This window comes from Fragaria vesca, linkage group LG3 (assembly GCF_000184155.1).
Source record: "Fragaria vesca subsp. vesca linkage group LG3, FraVesHawaii_1.0, whole genome shotgun sequence".
NCBI lineage: Eukaryota > Viridiplantae > Streptophyta > Magnoliopsida > Rosales > Rosaceae > Fragaria > Fragaria vesca.
In genome coordinates, this window is record NC_020493.1 from 15,799,413 (window position 1) to 15,821,781 (window position 22,369).

Sequence of the window (22,369 nt, forward strand, 5' to 3'; positions counted from 1 at the left end):
AGGTTTTTTTTTTTTTCCTTTTTGTGGATATGTAGGCTCATATAGTTTGGGATACATATATATATATACCATGCCAGCAAGGTTTGTTAAATCAGATTGCAATCACTTCCTATAAATAAATTGGACTCCTAACAAGATCTTCATAACTATCAAATGCAGGATGCTTTGTCTTCATTCTTTTCAACATTTTTCCACTTCTCTTTTTCTTATCATAGCTCTTGTTAAATGAAAAGTTTTATGATACACAAAGTAGATCTTGTTCTGAGTTTCAAACCCAAATCAGTCTCTACTAATGTCTGGTACACCAAGTCTTTAGTAAGATATTGAGGAAGTGATATTCATATAAAAGCTACTAAATATTATGGATGTAATTTCACTGTTCTACTTTCTATTCTATAATCTATACAAAAAAAATAGTAAATTTATACAAAATAAGTGAATCAAGATGAAAAAATTCTACCCAGGTAAAAATGACCCTAACCCGGAGTGGGGTTACTGTGACTCTTGATTGTCCCGAAGCACGGCTTCGTAGTCCTCCAATGTCAACCCGGTTTCATTTTTCAGCGTCACCATCACATTCAATTTCTCCATTCGTGGTCTCCCAGACCGATTAGCCTCATCAACGACGCGTCGGATTCGGTGCACCATCTCGTTAATCTCATCAAACGACACGCCGTCGTAAAATTTAATAAGGCGCCCAATGCAGGTTATCATCTTATCCACCACGCCAATATCGTCGTCGTCGATCATCGTGAACACCCGATATTCCAGATCGTCGAACGTCGCCGTCCGGGAATCCAAATCCACGATCGGCAGTGTGCGATCGTCGGAGCAGTAGCAGGTCCGCGTCACGTCCCAGGTAACCGCGACGCTCATATGATAATCCTCCCGGAGCTTTCTTTTCCGGCTGGGCTCGCCGGAGACTGAGATGTGGTAGAAAAAATCGTTTCGGGGTGGCGAAGCTTGCTGCATATTGAAAGAGCGAGAGCGATCGATGACCGAACTAGGGTTTGCGAAAAATTGAGAAATTGGGAACGAAGAATTATCAGAACGAAATTACGAGAACGATGGAATTATGAGAACGACATTATCAGAAGGATGGAATTATGAGAGCGAAGTGAGAAAACCGGTGTGTGCTTCTGTTCCTATATAGGCGATACAACTCCTCTCCGTAGCGCGTTTTTTTTCTACGCGTATACATGTATTTTTTATTCATTTATTCATTTATTTATACGCGTTTTTTTTCTACGCGTATACATGAAATAAGGACATGAAAATGTAAATGGCAACAAAATAATTTTTTTTTTCGATAAGCGCAACAAAATGGAATTGAAAATGGAATCGATGAAAATGTTGAAACCTATCACAACTAGAAAACTTAAATCACAACCCCGACCAAATAAGGATCTTAGCTATAGGAAACATAGCTCTGATTTGTACTAGGAACTTTACAAAACCAGGACTTTATATGATCTTCGTAGTTTCTAGAATGGAAGACAATATATATAGCGGACAAGATCAACGATGAGGATGAATATAAAAATTACACCCTCCTGTTGAGATATAAATCTCACATCAGGAAAATAGGACCTTGCATGTGGTTTATAAGGGTTTGGGCCACTCCACTCATAGCAATTGGTTTTGGATGCGAACTTCAGACTACTTTATCATGGTATCAGAGCAGGTGGGTAACGGCCACACAAACTTCACACCACCCTAAATGTTGTCCACGTGTTAGGTTTGAAAATTCGCCACACGTGCAGGGGCGTGTTGAGATATAAATCTCACATCGAGAAAATGGACATTGCATGTGGTTTATAAGGGTTTTCCACTTATAGCCAATTGGTTTTGGATGCGAACTCTATACGACTTATATAAGGGAAAGTGACTAGGGCCGCCATTAAAGAGCTAAAGAGACTTAAGCAGATAGCTAAAATGAAAGACAATTTAAGACGACTAGTGGCTGAGGAGTTATCGTTGTTGCCTACTCCTCGTAAACGCCTCGCCCTAAATATTTACAAAATATGAATAGAGTGGTTGAACAATCAAGTAGAATTGTGGTCCAAATTTGTAAAGTGTGAACTTGCATATACAGAATGAAAAGACAAACAAGTAGGCAGAAAGAAGCAAATAGTTACTTTCATTCTGTTTTTATTGATCATTACGGAGATATTGATCAGTATACACACAACAAGAACAACTGAAGAGCAATGCCGTCGAGAGAATTGTAAGAGGAATGCTATAGATCCTTCTCTTTTTGCCAACAAAGGCTTGGTGTGGATCATGTAATAGAAATCCTAGTGGTGACAGGAGAAGTAATGTTTAGTCGCAACGCTGCATTTGATTCCAAGTCTCAGTCTCAGAACATGTGCCTTTCTACATTAGGTAGGTTCTTCCTTACCTAATCACAAGCTGGCCTTGTCTCCAATAGCCGTGCATTTTCTTCATGACATGATAATGAACTAAGGTATAAAACATCAAAACGCTCAAGATAAATTCTACCTTCCACAATGTTATTAATATATAGAATTAAATTCAGTTTACCCCCTTGTGGTTTGGGGGTAACTTCATGTTAGTCCCTACATTTTTATTTTCATCAGTTTACCCCTTGAACTCTTCAATTTCTGTCTGCCGTGCCCAAATTCTCATATTCCGTTTGAATTGACCTTTAATAATCAGCAGTTAAGGTTTGATTTGAACATATAAGGTCCGATTTGCCCAAATTCTAGATACTGGTCTCACAGTTAAGGTTAAAATTATCAGCAGTTAACGTCCGATTTGGACAGAATATAGGACATTTGATCACGCTTGAGGAAAATTCAAAAGTTTGAGGGGTAAACTGATGAAATTGAAAGTATAGGGATTAACATGAAGTTACTCCCAAACTTCACGGGGGTAAACTGAATTTAATTCTAATATATACAACAGAGCTATCCAACTTCTACCAAGTTCAACATTCTAGATGCATATCATTCTACCTGTGCCCCTAGCTATCTTTGTTGGTCGAAAGCCTCTCAATATTCCAGGACATGACCTCTGCAAGGATCCTCGCTACCAACCTTACTCACATCCTCATAACCTGCTGAAGCGGATGGTGAATTTGCAGCAGCATCAAAACTAGCAACATTTATAATGTTCTCTATCTCTTTCACTACTTGCCCCATTCTAGGCCTTCTATCTCGTATGTCTTTTACACACAGCATTGCCAAATCGACAAACATTTCTAGACCTATCAGCTCTGTTACTAAACCAATGGCTGGATCAAGAATATCGCGCAGGTTGTACAAAACTTTTGTCTTATCCATTCTCATCTGTACCACTCTCACAATATACTGCCCATGCTCTATCGGCCTTCTTGCAGTAATCAGCTCCAACATTACCACGCCAAAGCTATAAACATCACTCTTCTCAGTCAATTCTTGAGTCATGAAATATTCAGGATCCAAGTACCCCTACACCAATAAAGAATATTGTTACTGATCAACTGTGACCTTATGATGATATACCGGAGTATGTATTCTCTAAACTCTAGGAATATTTCTTCATTTCTAAGATGATGTATACGCATGATTATCCAATGTGCATAAAGTTGGCAATCTAGCTAGATATATAGTCAACTACATCAAACTCAAACCTAATCAAACCTGGTTTTGACTAGGGTAAACTACAGTTCATCAAGTAAGAAAGAGCTGCGAAAAGGCTATATATGCTCAGTTAACACTAAGAACCATAATCTGTAACTCCAAAAATCTTGTTCCCTTCATGTATGTAATAAACCAAATTTCCTATTTTGATAGAGAGCTGTCCAAAGATTACTATACTGACCATTGTCCCTTTAACTTGAGTAGTCACATGATCCCTGTCACTACCAGCCATAGACCTGGAGAGACCAAAGTCCGCAACCTTTGCATTTAAATCTTTATCTAGTAGGATGTTGTTTGGTTTAATGTCCCGGTGTATGATAGGAGGGGTTGCATGCTCGTGAAGATAGGCCAGTCCTCTTGCTGTGCCAAGAGCTACTTTGAGTCTCCTCATCCAATTCAACCTAACTCCAGACTTCCCTGCACACAAAAATTTCTATAATATCACATAAGAACAGTATGAAACTTTAAGTAATCCTGGTACTTAACAACTGGCTTCAGTTCCAGGTTTTTCTCATCTGGTAGAATAGCTAGCTAACAAAGCATAGTTTCAATTTCCGGATTCATAGGAAGCGACATGAGAACTAAGGTGTGTCTCCTATAGTCTTATACACGCTCCTCCTGGCATCACACTGATGAACTCTGCTGAATATTTTCATATTTGCTAATTCATAGATCAACAGAGATTCTATTCTATCACAGATTCACAGTTCAGTACAAGCTAGATATTTTGACCCAAAAAAGTACAACAGAATGTATGTATGCATAAAAAGCATTACAGTCCTAAGTTTATATCTGAATAGATGAACTGCAATACGGTATATGGATTACCTGAAAGACTATCCGTCAAGTTACCATTTGGAACATACTGGTATATCAACATTTGTTCATCTTGCTCCAAACAAAAACCAAGAAGGCTCACAAGATTGTTATGATGTGCCCTCGAAAGCAGCTCAACCTCAGCTTTGAACTCAATCCCTCCCTGCATAGATTCCTTTTTAGCTCGTTTAATAGCAACCATTTCGCCTGTTGGAAGCACTGCCTGATACACCTGTAAAAAGGTTACCACATATGTAAGCTTGCAATAATTTAGTGATGGGGACATGAGATATTGCAGAATCCTGATTCAAAAATAGTAGGCTAACCTTTCCATAACCCCCGGAACCAATATCATTTGCTTCTGAAAAACTGTTGGTGCACTCCTTAAGCTCTTTAAAAGAGAACAGTCTTGCTCCTTTTAACTGAGGAAGAGTGCTTCTTGAAATCCAAGCCTGCTGCATTTGATGGCATATGGAAATTAATCAACCAATAGTATTGTGCATTCACCTCAAAGAAAACATATTTAACCCAAAAAAAAAAAAAAAAAACATATAGAAAACTCAAGCTGAGAATCTATATTAAAGTTTATTTAATTAACAGAATCTTTGTAGGGATGAACATTGTACCAAAGGGATTGCTCTGTTCCATTGCCCATTTTCTCTTCTCTTTTGTAGTAGAGCATAAACCCTCAGAAGCAGTGCTAGTAATAATAGAAGCACAGAACCACCAACTGCTGCACCGATTATCAAGGCCTTTCTTGATCCTATAGGAACCCCAAAATGATAGAAATGGAAATAGAGATGTGTCATTAACATATGATCATAAGGAGTTTAAAATTGCAAAACTTTTATGCAGGGTGCACAACTAGTATTTCTCATTGAGTTCAATGTGACATCCAGACTTACCTCTGTGCTGAGCATAATATAGTAAACCAGACTGAACAAAGAAGGGTCCAAAATACTTGGGACGTGAAAGAGTTTGGTTGTTAAGCACAGAAACAAGCGCTGAAGCTTCTGATTCGTTGAAGCGATCTTGATCATATGGGAAAATTTCTAGGACCAGGTGAAGGTAATCCAACAAGTCCAAGGAATGAGAATCCAGAGAAACTGAATCCACAGGAATGTTGTGATCCCAAAAAGATTGGATGAGAGAGATCTCTAGAGCTGTGAAGTAAGTTGAGTTTCCAAAGTCTGAGAAACTGATATATAAGAAGACTAGAGTTACTGTGTAAGGATGTGCACATTTACAATTCGGGCTGGAAACTTTGCCCGAACTACAGACAACGGGCACACAGTTATTTGGTGGTGTTGAGGGAGAGGAATCTGATGGGGGGACAATGCAATAATTCTTTTCCATGTTTGTCTGATTACAAATTGGATTATCAACAAGTCTGCAGAAGATAATGGAAAAATAGTGTTGGCATGTAGTTAAGGTAAAAATCAATTATGTAAAGCTTTTCAAAATTAATCTAATAAGCAATCAAATATCCAGTTATTTAACACACTAAGGAAATTACAGACAAAGTTCGGAAGCTATTGCTTACATTAATTTATAGTTGGTTCCTCCATATTGTTTAAGATTAGTAATGAAATTCTGTTCCAAATCGATTAGCTGCAACTGGTTGCCGTAATTGGTATCAATATCCAAAAGGCCATTGAGATTGTTATTCCTTAGCACTCTGTAGTAGGTAAGATAATCACTTTAAATCTATCGCTGCAACTCTACCATGACATATAGCTACAGTGTCAGATGACTTTGTTTGCATTTTGGAACATAGTCCACATTTTAAAAATTAAAACTAAAGCCATTACAATTGGTGCAGCATTCATTACATTGAGTCTGGTGTGCTTCTTGGAATCAGTTACTTACACTGAATGCAAACTGTAAACGCCAAATAGGGCTTGAGGATGGATACATTAACACCGAGCACTCAAGTTTTTATGATTTCTTTTAGTTTGATGATATGTCAATTACATTTTACATGTTTAACTTAAAACGCATACAGATGCACACAAGAGGTCTATGGAGGAATGAGACATACAGTGTTGTCAAGAACGGCAAGGATGAAAACCAGTCAGGAAGTTTTGAAACATCAAAAGTATTATTACTCATATCCCTGCACATCAAATTTAGAGAGTAATAAATAACAATCAAAAACATAGCTAAATAAGAAACGTATTCTTCTAATTAACTGGAAAACAAATGCATAACTTATTATATTGACTCTAGATTATAATGCTAAACAACTGATAGAAATCAAAATTGCAGTAGTAGTGTTACTTACACATAATTGAGGGTCTTCATGCCGGTAAGGTCTGGTAACGGGCCAACAAACTGATTGTTAGACAAATACCTGAAAACAGATTATCAGTAGATTATATTACTAAATTGGATTCAAACAACATATTCAAAACGTTGTTTGGCATTCCATATGAGCTTACAATACAGCTATGTTTGAAAGATTGTTGAGGCTTAAAGGCACCGGCCCACTTAGTAAATTCCAATCAAGGCGCCTGTACCAGAACTAGATATATTCAGTGGGACTAACTCTACAGATCGAGGCCATAAGCCTGAACTAATGTTAATATAAAGCCAGTTGAGGAGATAACACAGATACTCACAGTGTCTGCAGATTTTGCATCAGTCCGAGTGTGGAAGGGATCTCGCCAGATAGATTATTTCTATCCAAGAGCCTGCCGCATAAAGTATTCAAGAAGATAAGTATAATCTGTTTCTAAGATTGGAGATTGCAAAATCAAAAGGCCTCGATTACTCAAACATACAAGAAAAAAACATTTCATCTAGTAGCCCATACCAAAAAATTCAGAAAAAGCGCCTACTCTTGGAAAAAGAAATGTGCACTAAGTAGTGACATACAGATATAAACTTCCCAATACAAATGTACAAAGCGAATACCTTGTACCAACTAGGCTATTTCGCAAAACTTACAAATGCATCAGAGCCATCTTTGAGCTGAATAATTGAGTTGGAATACTTCCTGAGAAATGATTGTTTCCTAAATGACTGCATTTAAAGAGAACAAATTATCAGATGGGAAATTGTCTAAACAACTGTAAACTACTAAGAGTTGACATACAAATGTTGCGCGTTGTGTAACATATCAAGACCCAGTGTGGTCTCACTGGAGATTGGGATATTTCCTCCAAGTTTGTTGCTAGTTAGGTCCAGATAGTTAAGCTCCGAAAGATTACCAATTGAAGGCGGAATTTGCCCACTCAAATTATTGTTGTTCAGATCTCTGCAGTAGTGCCCCAGACTTAGCATCATTAAAACAGAAAGTAGTTATAATAAAACATAAAAACTTGCACCAGATCCTTACAGATAGTATAGATGCTTCAGAGATCCTATAGTTTGAGGAATAGGCCCATAGAAACTGCAGCCAGCGAGGTTTCTAGCATGTAAACAAGTTTTTAGTTCGATAATTGTCAGGTACCAAATATTAAGCTATAGAAGAGGAGAAAATAGTTTATTTTTATGTTCTTGGTACAAGTTCACTAGTTTTGTCAAGTTTCCAATTGATGTTGGAATTGGTCCTGTCAGCTCCTTATTCAAAGATAGGTCCCTGTATGAAGAATCATGAGGCATGAGTTACATAACAGCAGTGGTTGATGAACTTATTATCAAATAGAAAATAAATTCAATGAATAGCTGAGGATTTTATCAACATCAGTTAAAATAATTTATCAATGATGACAAGGTTCTGAAAACAGTTTGTGTCTATGACACATATATTGAGCATTTGAGCATTGAACCTCATAGATGCAAAGCTAAACTCAATTCCCACTATCTCCAAAAATCACAAGACACACATATGGCACTGCAGTCCTGCATGGATTGAATAAGAACTACTGTAAAATGCAGTGTGGAAATAAATGCCTACAGTGTCTCTATCTCGCTCAGCGACTGGATATCGGCTGGTAACTGACCTTTCAAACCCATGCCTGCCAATTTTCTGAAACCAAAACAGTCATTTCCTTGTCCAAAAATGAAAGGAAGCAACTTTTGGGAAGCATTAGAAGGTGGAAGCAGACTAACAACTTACATGGAGGTAACACGTGAATTCGTGCAGTCAATACCTTCCCAGCCATGAGCACAAGGATCTGAACTCTTCCAACTTGGAGGCCTTATGTCCCACTCTTGCATCAGATTCTTCAGAGAATTATCTGCATGTCAGAAAATCGAGTTTAACACTCCAATCACCGATGCTTGATTTATGATTTATGAATCTGAGATATGATACTAGCACAATGCATAAACGAATTCCATCAGAGAATACAGAAAGATCAATAGACAAAATACACCAATCGTCGTGCATCATTGAACACACTTCACAACTTACAGTCCATGCTGTTTGCCTCTGCTGCAATACCAAATTTGAATAACACAAGTAGCATAAATACACGAGTGGCAAGAGTTTGATCCATTAGTTTACAGATAATGGGATTCGAAACCTTATTAGCCATTTCATTTGCCATTTTCTGTGCACAAAACTAACTCTTATGGAATGAAGCCATTTATAATTGAGCAACCTACTTTACTAAGTCCATGGTCAGATTTTTCCAAGCGTGCAACAAAAGTAAACAACTCTTCCACAGTTTCACCGATTGGTGCCACAATTTATTGGATTATGAATGAAACATTACATCTATGATGTCTTACTGGGGAAAAAGTCAATAGCCACAAAGTTTCAGCAAATTTCAATATGCCTGGATTAGATAAAGAAACAAGAACCTTATGAGAAACTTACATGATGGAACCTACAAGAGGATGACCCTGAATAAGTTCTTCCCCAGAAAGATATGGAGGCAAATGTTTTCCACTAAAATACGACTGGATCAATGGCAATGGATTCGTGGGATGTCAAAATCTTTACGTAGTAGTAGTAATATGAGGTTGTACGTATTTATCGTAAAGAAACATGTAAGTGAAGAAACTCACAAAATATATACTATGTATCATTTTCAAAATGTGTAAGCATAGCAATGACCTCACTGTTGTCAGACTTGTTGAGGCCGACCGGCAAACTAAGATAGCCAATTCAGCTCCAGTTATTTTATCGTCCCACTTGAAGTCTTGCTTAAATAAACCACAGAGGACCTTGGCCTCCTTTTGAGTGGTGCATATTGGTTTCTAGGGTTAAACTTCCACTGAGGTTTAAATGGTTTGGTGCTTTTGGGTATTTTTTTTTTTTTTTTTTTTGGATGCGAGGCTTTTCAGTTTTGCTGCTGTCAAGTTCTTGGTGTCCTAGGTTTCGAACTTTTGATCTCTTTTTCTGGTCTTGGGCTCTCCCATTTTTGTTTGCTTGTGGGCATAATCTCATTCTTAATACAGATGTTAATAAACATATAAGTGTTAAAGTAATCAGTAACATGGAATATAATTAAGACTATGGAAATGTGAAAATAAATATACTTTTATTAAAACCAAAACAAAATAACATCCAAAAAACAAAAACTGCTTCCTCTTGAAAAATATCGAGGAAACGTCTACACTCTTTAGCCTCTCCTATAAGAACAGAAACAAAATGCCTAATCTCAAACATCAAGTAGTACCCAAATCAGAAAAAACCATGAATACTACATAGATGGAGATACTAATACTAAGAATATATAAGCCGGTCGATCTTTATCCGATCAACACAGACTCATATAATTTGCACCCACAAAAAAATGGTGATATTATTAGTAAGCAAACTGTTCTTGACTCAGTAAAATCCAGCGTAACCATGGCCGCCATAGAGATAGTGATGGGGATTAGGAAGCTGATGATGATGGCCGTATGAAGAAGAAGGATAGTATCCAGGTCCGTAACCATTACTCGTATAACTGTAATCACTATTATAAGGACTATAGTGATTACTGTACAAGTTGGGATCTTCAAAATAGACGATCTCAGCTGCTCCAGTAGACACCCACAAAATCTCTGCTGCTTTCCCAGCCTTCTTCAGCTTGTTCAGTACTTTCGTCGGGTCTACTTTCCCAGCAACCAGGAGTGTTCCTTCTTGGACATCTAAAGAATACTTTGCTCCTGGAACATACAATTTCAAAGACTTAGATACATACAAATTGGCTCAATTATAAAAACATAGCAAAATTCATCATTAGTTAGATAGTACAACTTTTTTTAACGTATTCGAACAAATTCAAATTCTTATGTACCTATATAAGTAAAACTTTGTTAAGATTAAACGATGTCTTGTCAGAATAACTTGGAAGAGAAACATGCATGCATGTGCCGAATAAAATTTCGATCCGTTGTATTGAATACTAAGGAGAATATTGGGTAATTACTCGATAAAGTATCATGTTTTGTCACTTTGTGTACTGAATATGCATTATATGGCTTTATTGAATCTATCATCTTCAAAGAGTCCAAGAGATGGAAAATTTTCCCTAGGTTTTGATGAATGAAGAAAAAGGGACAAACACAAAGACATGGATGAATGCATATACTGAAGAACAATATTGCCTCTGTACCTCTGATCTTTTTCAGCATCTTGCTCAGGCACTTTTCCCATCCACCGGAATGTGTGTCAATTTTCAGTAGACATTGCTGCAGAGAAACAATGATGCACCATAACTCAAAATCTCAGAGCCAAAAAGAATATCGCAAATGAAATGGAAAATATATAGATCGAAGACAGTAATCTAAGAACATGTACAACTAAAAAGAAGAAAAAATCGTCTCTAACCATGTTAGTACGGGAAGCCATTGCTAAGTTTCAGAGAGGTTGGACAAACTCCAGGGTTTTCTGAAAGAGACAAGAAGATCGGTATACTGAACAAGCTTTCAAGGCCAATGGATTTGAGGAAATTGTCGAGTGAAGGGGGTCGTATTTATACAGGTTTGGGACATTTATGATCAAATGGTAATAAAATCGTCGAAGTATGTAAATTAAGAAAGTTTTGATTAAAGATTTGCAGCGGTTAATAACGTTTAAAACTATAAGAAAAGAATCGTGAGAATTTAAAATCTTGATACGATCTCATTTTCCATTTCTAATTTTCATGGTTCGACAATGGCAAGAACTATGATCCCTACATATGAATCCTCTACAATTATGTTATGATCCGTTTTGGAAATCGAGCTATTTTTAATCTTTGGCATTGTCGGGGTAGCACATATCAGGGTATTGCGTATCTCATTTCATTATGGCAGTATATATATTAGCTAAACGAATCGAATTTATTCTTGAAAGAGCCTACTCTTTTGGAACACCTTTTTTTTCCTTTTTCTTTTTTCTTATGTAGGTCTCTTATCACAAGGAACCATTTTTATTCGAGTAGAAAGAAAATTACAAGTTAGGGTTTCAAAACAATACAAGAGTTACAACCATTTTTATTGAACAAGGACATTAGTAACAAATTCTCTTTGAAAAAAAAAAAAACAAATGAAACTCGTAAATTGGCGGTTAAAGTATCAAACATTTTGATGCATACAAACGTTTAATGGCCCTCACTCGTGGAGATGGTTGAACGAGTTCATAACTGTTCTTTGAGTCATCACAATGACATATCTAATTCTAATTTGAGTCTGGAGTTGCTCACTTGCTCCTACCATAGAGGGTCTGGAGTCTGGACCTTGGATGTTTCATTTCCCTCTTTTGCAATGGCTCGATAGCCAACGCAACCTAACGCATATCAATTACAATGTACTCTTTTATGATTCTTTTATGTTAATTAAAACCACTTCCCAATTCATGCTTCTCTACTGCAAATTGTACGCATCGATATATGCAGCTGTTTTCGTTTGATTAGGCAAAAACAGTATTTTCAAGTTGTTGCCAATGAACAATTTCCATATACTTGATTCAGAATCAGTAAAGCAAAGCAATAGGCGAATTTCACAACTTGCAACTAGAACTTTACATCGAAGACAATGTCCCGATCTCACCAGGGAAACAAAAATAAAACATTTAAATTAAAGATCAAAAAGCTTTAAAGGTGATGAAACAAAATTTCTTAGGTCATGCGAGGAGTACCCTTCTTGTGATTCTTCAAGGAGTTGCGGAATGCGGTGAAGCCCTCTTTCAGTTCCCCAGTAAGTGATAGTTGAAGAGGGAGTACCAATGAAGAATGTTCTTCACTTTTAACTCTCAGAGGAAATGATTGTGCCAGAGCAGGCTGCTGCTTATTGAGGCCGTCAAGAATAAATGAGAAGGCCCCAAAAGTGAGACAACTTTGTAGAAGTTGCTGGGGTGCGCCTGCAAAGTTAGAATCAAATCTTTTTTAAAAATCTTACTCCAGACCGAAGAACTACCCAAATCTTTTTTTTAAATCTTACTCCAGACCGAAGAACTACCCAAACATAACTATGTGTTCATAAAGATATAGATATAGGTGCAGAAAAGACTGTAGGTACAAAGGATCTATGGTAACAAAGTCACCATTTACTCATTTGTAAACTACTTTGAGCAAGAAAGTAACAACCTTAATAAAAGACTATATTTGACGAAAAATATGAAAAAAATAAAAGGCTAATTACTGGTTACTACCCTGTGGTTTGGTTCAGGTCTAAAAGCAATTCAGTCCCCAGGACTTCTAATTTCAGCAGAAACATCCTTGACTTTCAATTTTGATCTGATAGGTCCAACCCGTTCGTCTTTCGTTAAATTAGTCCATTAACTAGTTCAGTTGGGTCATCTGGGACCTATGTCTTACGACGTGGTGATGAGGGTGACGACATGCCTTGTCAGCTTAAGACTTAAGAGTGGGACTCACTCTTAGAAATTGATGAAATATAAAGTTTTTAAGGAGTGTTCTTAATGGAAAACTAACAGATTTGATCTATTAGATCAAAATTGAAAGTGTACGGGTATTTTTGATGGAATTAGAAGTCTAGAGACTAGACATATTTCGGACCCAAACCACAGGGTAGTAACTAGTATTTAGCCCAAAAATAAAAATAAAACTCAATTTTAAAATATCAAAGTAGTCATATATCTATGCACCGTCTGCAGATATGAGAAGAATACCTCCCAGAGAAAGCATATCAATAAACTATGTACTCACTCATGTATGAAACAGAGGATACGATCTGTCAACAGTTCATGACTGCTTAGGAGCAATGGTAAAGACTACATATCAACAAGTTACCATGCTACTGAGATACATGTGTTATTTTTGGTACGTATCTCCTAAGAAGGGAGGAAGAAAAGGTTCCAGAAGGGGAGGCATCAAGGCAATGCAATGAATATACATAGCAAGTACAGGAGCGAAAGTGTACGGTAACATTGAAACTGGAGACTGGTCAAATTGTATTTTAGCATTACCAGGAAAACTGAGAGCGAGACCGGTGCAACATCCAGCTACTCCTGCATTAATGACTGCACAAGGGAGAAATCCTGATCATGATCTAAATATATAAATGAATAATATGTAGTACCAGTTCTAAATTCAGGCTTCCATACCATCATCCTTTCCTCGTATCCTCTTCAAAATGCAGACAACCAAACTGTGCACTCCAGACAAAACTGCAAATGTCTGAAAAAGGAAAATAAATGAAGGAACCTTAAATTCTGAAAATAAACAAAACTATTAAAAGAACCTATGAATATATTTATAGAATGTAATGTTAATATAATGAAGATTTCAGTAAAGTTCCAAGGAAGAGGCGAAACATACTCGACTTGAATTCCCATTTAAATGGAAAAGAAAATGAACTAATTCACTTAAAGTACATACCTTGGCATGAGACCCGGCTTCTGCAAAGGATCCTTTAAAGCCTTTTTTCTTAAACAAACCGGCACCTGAAACACATTGATGACACAAGATAAAGAAGAGTCTGTTAGAAGTTTGATCTATGACCACATAGATACATAAGACAGGTTAACAACAAAACTGAGATGGCTTAAGTAAATATGATTAAGAAGGATTTTTTGTGAATATTCTCTTCAAAACAAAAAAAAAAGGGTCATTGCATATTTGATTCAGTGCTAAACATATATCCCTGAATCTCTTGCGTTTACAAGTACAACTTTTCAAGTGGGCATCCCTGGCCATATGTGCATGATTACCCAGACAATGAAATCATTAACACTATGAATTCACGATAGAGTCAACTATTGCTGAATAAACATTAGTAGCCACAACCACAGTGAAAAGCAAGTGTCTTGGACAACAGATTCCAACGGTTTGGTACTTGTCGCAGTAATATAATAATTCCAATGCCGGGTTAAAAGGCATTGAGTAAATGCAACAATCCATCTTCAACCTTCCGCTCATGCAATTTTCAACCTTTGATGTTGTTCTAACAACTTAAACACAATCAAATCATATCGCTTTCATCCGGCAACCACACAAATCACACCAAATTAAATACCTTAACTCAATTCTACCATACAAACCCTACCACCAAAGTTTCAAACACTAGCACACTTGACAACAATCAGTATTAAAACAAAAAGAACATTCCTTTTTATTCTAATAGGATAGCACAATCCCAATTGTAATTCCAATACAAAGAGAGGGAGGTACCGTAGCCGAAGATGGAGCCCATGAGGGCGCCGGAGGCGGAGTCTCCGGCGAACCTGAGAAGGCAGACGGCAGAAGCATTTGGGGAAACAGGGAATAAGGCGTTGGAAGGATTAGGGTTTAGGTCGGCTTCGGAGGAGTCGGTGGCATTCGGAGGATCCAAGGTCGACGCGGAGGCCATGGCTGCTGCTACCACAACTATAGGGACTTCTAACTATAGTTTACACGATTCTATCTTTAAGCTGCAGAAGAAAGAGAGTAAACGACGTCGTTTATGGATGGGAGACATGATTGGGCTTTCATTTGGGCTTGGAGCCCATTACCAAAGGATTAGCAAACTAGAGTTGCTTCGCCGCACAGACGTTCTCCTCCTCCTTCCTCTCTTCTTCTCATTTCACTCTTCCCTTTTCTTGAATCAACTTCAGAGTGCCCACCCAGGTATCAAATCCATTCAAAATGTTTCTCTTTAGTTTTTCAATGAGGTTGGTTCTGTTGCTGGTTATTATATAAGAATCAAAGTAATAAAGATTGGAAATCTTAGACTTCATGTTTGGTTTTTGAAGCTAACTGTTTGTATTCAAATCTTAAACCCTAATTCTACGGTATTTTCTGAGTTTGTGTTGGGTGCTATGTCAAAGAAAAGAAAACATCTACCTTTGTTGTTCCTTTTAGTTAGTATTTCCGGTTAGAAAGAAAGCCCGAGTGTTACTGTATTTCCCGTTTCAAACTCATAGCCTTCAAAATTTTCCAAAGGATTGGCTGCTTAACCTCACAGCAAATTCATATTTTTCCTTGCAGAGACTTCATCTAGGTCTGTGGGATTTTGAGTTTGCATTTTGCAAAGACAAGGATGGGTAGGATGATTTTGAATAATGCATTGAGAGCAATAGTGAATGCAGAGAAAAGGCAGAAAGCTTCTGTGGAGCTGCAACCTGTCTCCACAGTCATGTCATCTTTCCTGAAAATTATGAAAAATCGAGGTGAAACTTTAAATTTAATCTCCTCTATCTAGAAATTGATTTTGCTAATCAATACTAATAGGCTATTATGTCCTCTTAATATATATGGTACTTATCTGGGTTGCTGTAGAGTTAATGCTCAAGGATTTCAGGAATAATAATTTATAGTGATTAAGAACATCAATTGTATGAATTCTAGGAATTCGGTCTCAATGAGTGTAAATTTCTCATTTCTCATTTCCCTTGGTTCACATAAACAAGGAAATGGTTCCCCAAACGGGTCGACTAGCTTTCCTGTTCATTACTATCTAAGCCATTTCTCTGCATTAATATTTATATACTTTGGTTGCCATAAAGTTGTCTCTTAGAGAGTTTCAGAAATCGTAACTTGTAGTGATTAAGAATATATAACATCTATATATGATATGGAGTTATGGACTCCAGGAATTTGGATTCATTCCACTTCACTTTTTAGTTGCTCATTTCCATTAGTTCACATAAACTAGAAAATGGTTGTCTGAACAGGTTGACTAGCTTAGTGCCTTGTTGTTTCATTTTGTCCTTTTATCTGAACTTAACTCTACTGTAATGGGATTTCAGTGGTCAATCTGTAATGTAATTTAAAAAAAAAAAAAAAAAAAAAAAAAAAAAAAAAAAAGAACTACTACTATCTTACACGTTGATGTGTGGCATATGAGAAGTTGAATAATGAGCCTACAAAATTCTTTTGGTTGGCTTACGGAAAAATTAAATTTTAGGGTAAATGCCCTGATAGCTTAGAACCGGGTATGTATTTGTCTTTTGTTGGAGTCCAAATAAAGATTCTAAATTCTTTGGTCATAAAAAAAAATTAAATTAAATTTTCTCAGGCCACAAAAAAGAATTCAAACTTCTTTGGCATAGAAAAGAAACTCTACAGTCTTTGCCAGAAAAATGGATTCCGCCTACGCTTCATTTTCTATATGAGGGGTGGGGGAGGGGTTCTATCTGTAGGTCGTGTCACAAATACATGCTCACTGAAATATGAGTAGCTAGTGGACTGTTTGGCTCTGTACGAAATGACTTCTTATTTGGTTTCTTTGTACGAAGGAATATCAAATCCTTGTTATCTCCGAATTATATGTTTTTAAATTGTTGCATGTTGTAATGTTCCCGAGTGACTTTCAGGATATATCAAGGATTTTCAAGTTTTTGACCCGCATAGAGTGGGGAAAATTACAGTTCAACTACAAGGAAGGGTTAATGATTGTCGAGCTCTTACTTACAGGCAAGACGTCAAGGCAAGAGATATTGAAGAGTATAAAAAGCGCAAGCTTCCTACGCACCAGGTATATTATCGCCCTGATGCCCTGAGCACCAGTAAAGATCTGGCAAAATTCTTGATTCTCATTTCTCCCTTATATTATTGAACCTGTTGCTGAAGCTCTGTCCGCAAAAAGTTATTTTGGGGGTCAAATTGGTCATGAGAGTAATGGCTTATACCATTTTCGTCTTCCCTCTGTGCAGTGGGGTTATGTTGTGATTACAACTCCTGAAGGTGTAATGGATCATGAAGAGGCTATTACTCGTAATGTCGGGGGTCAGGTTCTTGGCTATTTTCATTAGCTATCTTGTCAGTGGAAACTGAATAGGTTCTTCTACATTATGACGGCCTGACATCATCTGCAAGAGTTTGGTGTGTTTTTTTTACCTAGAAATCAATTCTATGTGAATCTTGTGCCAATTGATGATTTAGATCAAGGTAGAACATGATTGCTCCTCTTAAAACAATGCGATCACTTTCTATTTCACATAAAAGGCTGCATTGTCATGTGTCTCACTGTGTGTGCCTTACGAAAGACCATATGGTCTGCCACATCTTTAGATCCTATCTTGGTTAATTCACACCGTATAAACTGGACATGAATTCTTACAACACGTATCTTTTCAAGTTCATTTCATTTTTAGTGTTCTTGATTGGGATTTTGGGATTGTTGCAATGGAACATGGACTGGTTGTATTTTTATTCCATGAATTTGACTTTCTATTTCGTTAGCTAAAGAGTTGTCTTTTTTAGTGTAAAATTCTATTTGATTATCAATATAATTTCTATTTTCCTTTCTAGTGTAAATTTCCCTCTCTTCTCTACCGTTCTCTACCGTGGATCCACAAGACACTGGTTAAGACCATGTCAAAAACTATAGTCTGGGAAAGGCACAATACTTATTTATTTGAGAGAATGTGTACCTGGATCCTATTCCACCCAGGCCAAGGATTTGTTAATCCTTGGTCAAACATGGGATTCTTACTTGGTAAATGCCTAAATGGTTTCTAACTTTCTATATCTACTAGTATTTGGAAATAGGTCTGCAACGTGTTATAAAATCAGGTCAGATACTTATGATTACATAGGGGAATAGGTTGTAGTAGTAGTAGATCAAGGTCTGTTGAATCTTTAAACAGAGAGAGCAAGTGTGGTCTTCCATCAGAACTTGTTTAAGAGATTCTTGTATTCTTCTTCGTGTATTCTTCTTCTTTTACAGTAAATTTCCAAGCACAGCAGTTCGTTTTTATCTACAACTGCTTCCACAAGAGGGGATCGATCATCATGGAAAAGCAGAATTTTGTGATAGATCACTATAGGGTTCTTGATTTTCCATCTGGGGAGGAAGGCAGCAAGCTTCCTGAGAAACAGATTACAAAGGCCTATAGAGCAAAGGCTTTGCAGTTGCATCCAGACAAGAGGCCGAACGATCCCTACGCCAAAGCCATGTTCCAAAGGCTCAACTCATCCTATGCCATGCTCAAGGATCCAAAATCCCGGAAACAGTTTGACGAATCCTTTCAAAAAGGACTTGTTCTCACAAAGGACCAAGAGAATATATTGTTCGGGTTAGGTTACCTTATCTTTGTTGCTGCTCCGATGGCTTTTCCGGCTGTGAGAAATAGGAGAACCAAACTCAGTGTTGTAGCGACTGTACTTTGTTATCACCTTGTTTTCGAAGAACTACACAGATGTCAAAAACTGGAGAAATTATGGTATTGGATGGTTCGAGTGGGAGACTACTTTAAACGAAATCCTCGTCAGGCTAGTGTTTGGCTCCCCATTGCAAGGAATCGAATTTGCCCACCATCATGGTTTTGATAGTCATAGGACCAACAAGTAAGATGCTGCCACGTTTGACAACCCACAATCATGAGTTAACTATGGTTACTTTAATTAATAGATCCTTAATTGATTATCAGAAAAAAGAAAAGGTAATTTATTAATATTAAAACAAGTATTCCTAGATCCTCTCATCTTCTACTGCTCTACTATTCTGGCTTTTCTTCTTCTCTAGTCTCTCTGCCCCATTTGTCTTCTACCATCACTTTTTTTTCTTCTTCTTCTATTCTGAATAAGGCCATCACTTGTCACATCTTCTTTATTTTTCATTGCTTATTGCTTACACACCCACACTCCATCACAATATCAAAACTGCAAATTGAGTCAGTCACGTTACTCGCATATACATTCACGTATATTTCTTCTATTTTACTGTACAAAGGCCTTACAAGACTAACAAAAAAAATAATAGCATAGTTCCCAAATCAACATGAAAGAGCTAGCTTGAAAAAGATGCTTCGAAACATTCAAGTTATTCCCTTGTCCAGAAAACAAAAATTACACAAAAGAACCATGATTACCAACATAGGTCCACATAGGTTCCTCTATCACCTCATAGTTTGATAGAACCAAATAGACCAAGTACAAACAAAAGAAACCAAACAGTGTTCCATTACTCATATAAAATGGCATCAAAACTCCTTTTCTTTTCAAATCCTAGCGAGCTGCAACAATGGTGCTTAAGATGTCGATGGATCTGAAAATTTCAATTGCCGAGCTGGTCCTTCATGTCTTGGTTAGGGGATAGCCTATCAAATTTTTGACAGAGTTAATGGTTAAATTTAGATATAAATTCTAAAACCATATAAGGTAAAAGAAAAAGAAGATAGTAGGTACAAGAGAGCATACCTGGGAATACATAAGAGAATAATCAGATATTGGTGCAATAAGTTGGTAACCAAGTGAATGACTAGGAATTGGATGAATAGTAGAAGCTGTTGGTGGAATTCCATGAAAATATTGTGAGGGAATGCCATGTGATTGATTAGGCCTTGCTTGCACACCAAAAGTTGTTGGTGGAAGTCCGTAAGGATACTACAAGGGAATGCCTTGAGCACCAAAAGTTGTTGGAAAGCCATGACGTATGAAAGGCATATTTGCTTGATTTTGATTAACCAATCCAACTGATCCCTAAACAACAATATTCACTGTAATATGAGATTATTTTAATTTAATAAACTATGAGCTGTAGATTTCATAAATGAATGAAAAATAACCTGAACATGGTCATATGAATTTGAAGGGCCCCTGTTCTCATGTTCATATGTGGTGTACTCCTGACAATCTATATATGGATAACAATTGTTAGAATGGTTACTTTATGTATAAATGAACAAATAATGCAAGATAAACAATACAAAGAGCATTGTAATGTTCTACTGACCTTTTTTTTAGGTGCAGCTCTTTTTCTTTGGTGCAGATACACATTGTTCTTCAGGGGGTACCATAGTATCCTCTTGTTTCTGTTGTGCTGATGAAGATCTCTTTTTCAACTTCTTCTTATATCCTAAATCATTGTTCTTCTTGCCTTTGCCGTGCCTTTTACGCTTCTTTACTTTTGGATCACGCAAAACTAAATTTGCATTATTTTCATGCACTTGATCATCGTCTGAATATATATCACCAATTGCTTCATGTTCTTGTTGACTAGGTAAATTGCCATCCAATTCTGCCTCTAGCTCCAACAACTTAGACTCCACAAAAGTTGATGATTGTTTATCCTTTGCACCTTTTGCTACAATTCTTTGTGCTATATGAGACAAGTGACTATATTGAAGAGCTGAAGATGCGCTACGATCACTTAAATTTGCTTCCTCATGACAATAAAAATGAATTCCCTTTCTAGCATCTCGTCTCCATCGTTTTAAGTAGTACTTAGATGGTAATGTTGACAAGCCTAACTCACGGAATAATTTTAGCACATGTGCACAAAGAATCCCTTCAAACTGAAATCTCTTACAACTACAATTAACTGACTGATTTGAAGGTGAATATGTGACTGACCTTCTCAAGTTTGGATTTCCTGGTCTTTGAACCACATATGATTCTATTATCACGTCATCAATCCCTCTTTCTACTATCAAGTCCAAACATTTTTGATACTCTTCTTGAAAGCAATTGAAACTGGCTTTTGTGTACAACCTTGCTGCTTCACCCTCCACCTTCCAATTGGACAAAAGTTTTCACTTTCTTTGTGTAGTTGCAAGTTCTGCAAGCCTCTCCTTCTCTCTTCGATCAACTAAAACACGCTCATAGTGTACGACCCATTCACACAGAATAAGGTTCTTAGAAAAGAACTTTTTCAAAGTCTTGTTTATGCTTTCACTTCTTTGTGTTGTTCTCATACCTGCAAAATAAATGCATGCAACCTGTTTGAGTTCAATTTCACTAAATTTCAGAAATGGTAATTCGATAGGTGATTTCTAACAAAGTAAATGATCTGTAAAGTCTATATTCTAAGGACCTAAATGTACTATATTTTTCTACAAGTGATAGTATAAAGGATAATAGTGAATTGCAGAGCACTACTACCCAAGAATGCAATCACCACAAACACAGAGAATAAGATTTAGTTAATTGATAAGGTACAAACCCCAGTATGATTGATCAAGCTTATAACAAAATAACTGAACAAATATAATTGAAGGAAAAAAGAGGTTGTTATACCTGCACAAAAATTTGACCGACCATAGATTTGTGCCCACTTCTCACGCAATTCATACAAGTCTTTTAGCCAGTCATTTTCTGTCAGATCATAATAATCAAGTAGATCTTTCCAACTTGATTCAAACTCTTCAACACTCTCTGGATCGTATATACACCTTTTGAAATCTTGTGAAAACATCGAAAACTTCTCAAATACTGGATTCAAGTGTTTTGCAGCGTTCTGATATATATGCCACAAACAAAGGTGGTGGTGAGACTTAGGTAGTACTTCCCTAATTGCACTAGCAATTGATGCAGCTTGATCTGTAAATATAGTCTTTGGTTTTTTTCCTCCCATAGCTTATAGGAAGACATTAAAGAACCATTTGCATGCCTCTGATGTCTCCCCATCTAATAAACCATAACCAAATAGGATTGTTTGACCCTGGTGATTAACTCCAACAATTGGAGCACAAACCATACCATACTTGTTGGTTTTAAAGGTTGTATCGAACACAACTGCATCACCAAATATAGCATAATCAATCCTTGACTTTCCATCACAAAAAAACAACCGCTTATTTCATTCTCAATGTTTGTCCGAATTGCATAAAAGAATGCTTTATCCTCCCTTCTTTTTTTTCAAAGTAATCAAGCAAACATTTA

The 22,369-nt window shown here is 36.9% G+C and overlaps 3 protein-coding genes across 4 annotated transcripts; 1 reads left to right on the forward strand and 2 right to left on the reverse strand.

Annotated features, from left to right (window-relative positions):
• Positions 1-2,860: 2,860 nt before the first annotated feature.
• On the reverse strand, positions 2,861-8,987 carry LOC101290941 (probable leucine-rich repeat receptor-like protein kinase At5g49770-like). The gene is made up of 18 exons (XM_004295812.1): positions 8,821-8,987; positions 8,524-8,644; positions 8,362-8,433; positions 7,969-8,043; positions 7,801-7,872; positions 7,558-7,719; positions 7,410-7,484; positions 7,082-7,153; positions 6,902-6,973; positions 6,745-6,813; positions 6,502-6,576; positions 6,004-6,138; positions 5,366-5,850; positions 5,087-5,223; positions 4,787-4,915; positions 4,473-4,692; positions 3,826-4,061; positions 2,861-3,452 (listed from the first exon to the last, which is right to left on the reverse strand). Exons 1-18 carry the CDS (start codon positions 8,954-8,956, stop codon positions 3,015-3,017), a joined length of 2,781 nt encoding a protein of 926 aa, XP_004295860.1. The 5' UTR covers positions 8,957-8,987; the 3' UTR covers positions 2,861-3,014.
• Positions 8,988-12,232: 3,245 nt separating this feature from the next.
• Positions 12,233-15,188, reverse strand: LOC101305249 (mitochondrial import inner membrane translocase subunit TIM22-3-like). The gene is made up of 5 exons (XM_004294403.1): positions 14,957-15,188; positions 14,165-14,229; positions 13,891-13,963; positions 13,753-13,806; positions 12,233-12,684 (listed from the first exon to the last, which is right to left on the reverse strand). Exons 1-5 carry the CDS (start codon positions 15,132-15,134, stop codon positions 12,443-12,445), a joined length of 612 nt encoding a protein of 203 aa, XP_004294451.1. The 5' UTR covers positions 15,135-15,188; the 3' UTR covers positions 12,233-12,442.
• Positions 15,189-15,304: 116 nt separating this feature from the next.
• Positions 15,305-17,850, forward strand: LOC101305542 (40S ribosomal protein S15a-5-like). 2 transcript variants are annotated; one of them, XM_004294404.1, is made up of 4 exons: positions 15,305-15,391; positions 15,752-15,933; positions 17,080-17,240; positions 17,419-17,850. In XM_004294404.1, the coding sequence occupies exons 2-4, from the start codon at positions 15,804-15,806 to the stop codon at positions 17,515-17,517; spliced, it is 390 nt and encodes a 129-aa protein (XP_004294452.1). In that variant the 5' UTR covers positions 15,305-15,391; positions 15,752-15,803; the 3' UTR covers positions 17,518-17,850. The 2 variants fall into 2 exon arrangements, with proteins under 2 accessions (XP_004294452.1, XP_004294453.1); XM_004294405.1 differs by having other exon boundaries at positions 15,390-15,435.
• Positions 17,851-22,369: the final 4,519 nt, after the last annotated feature.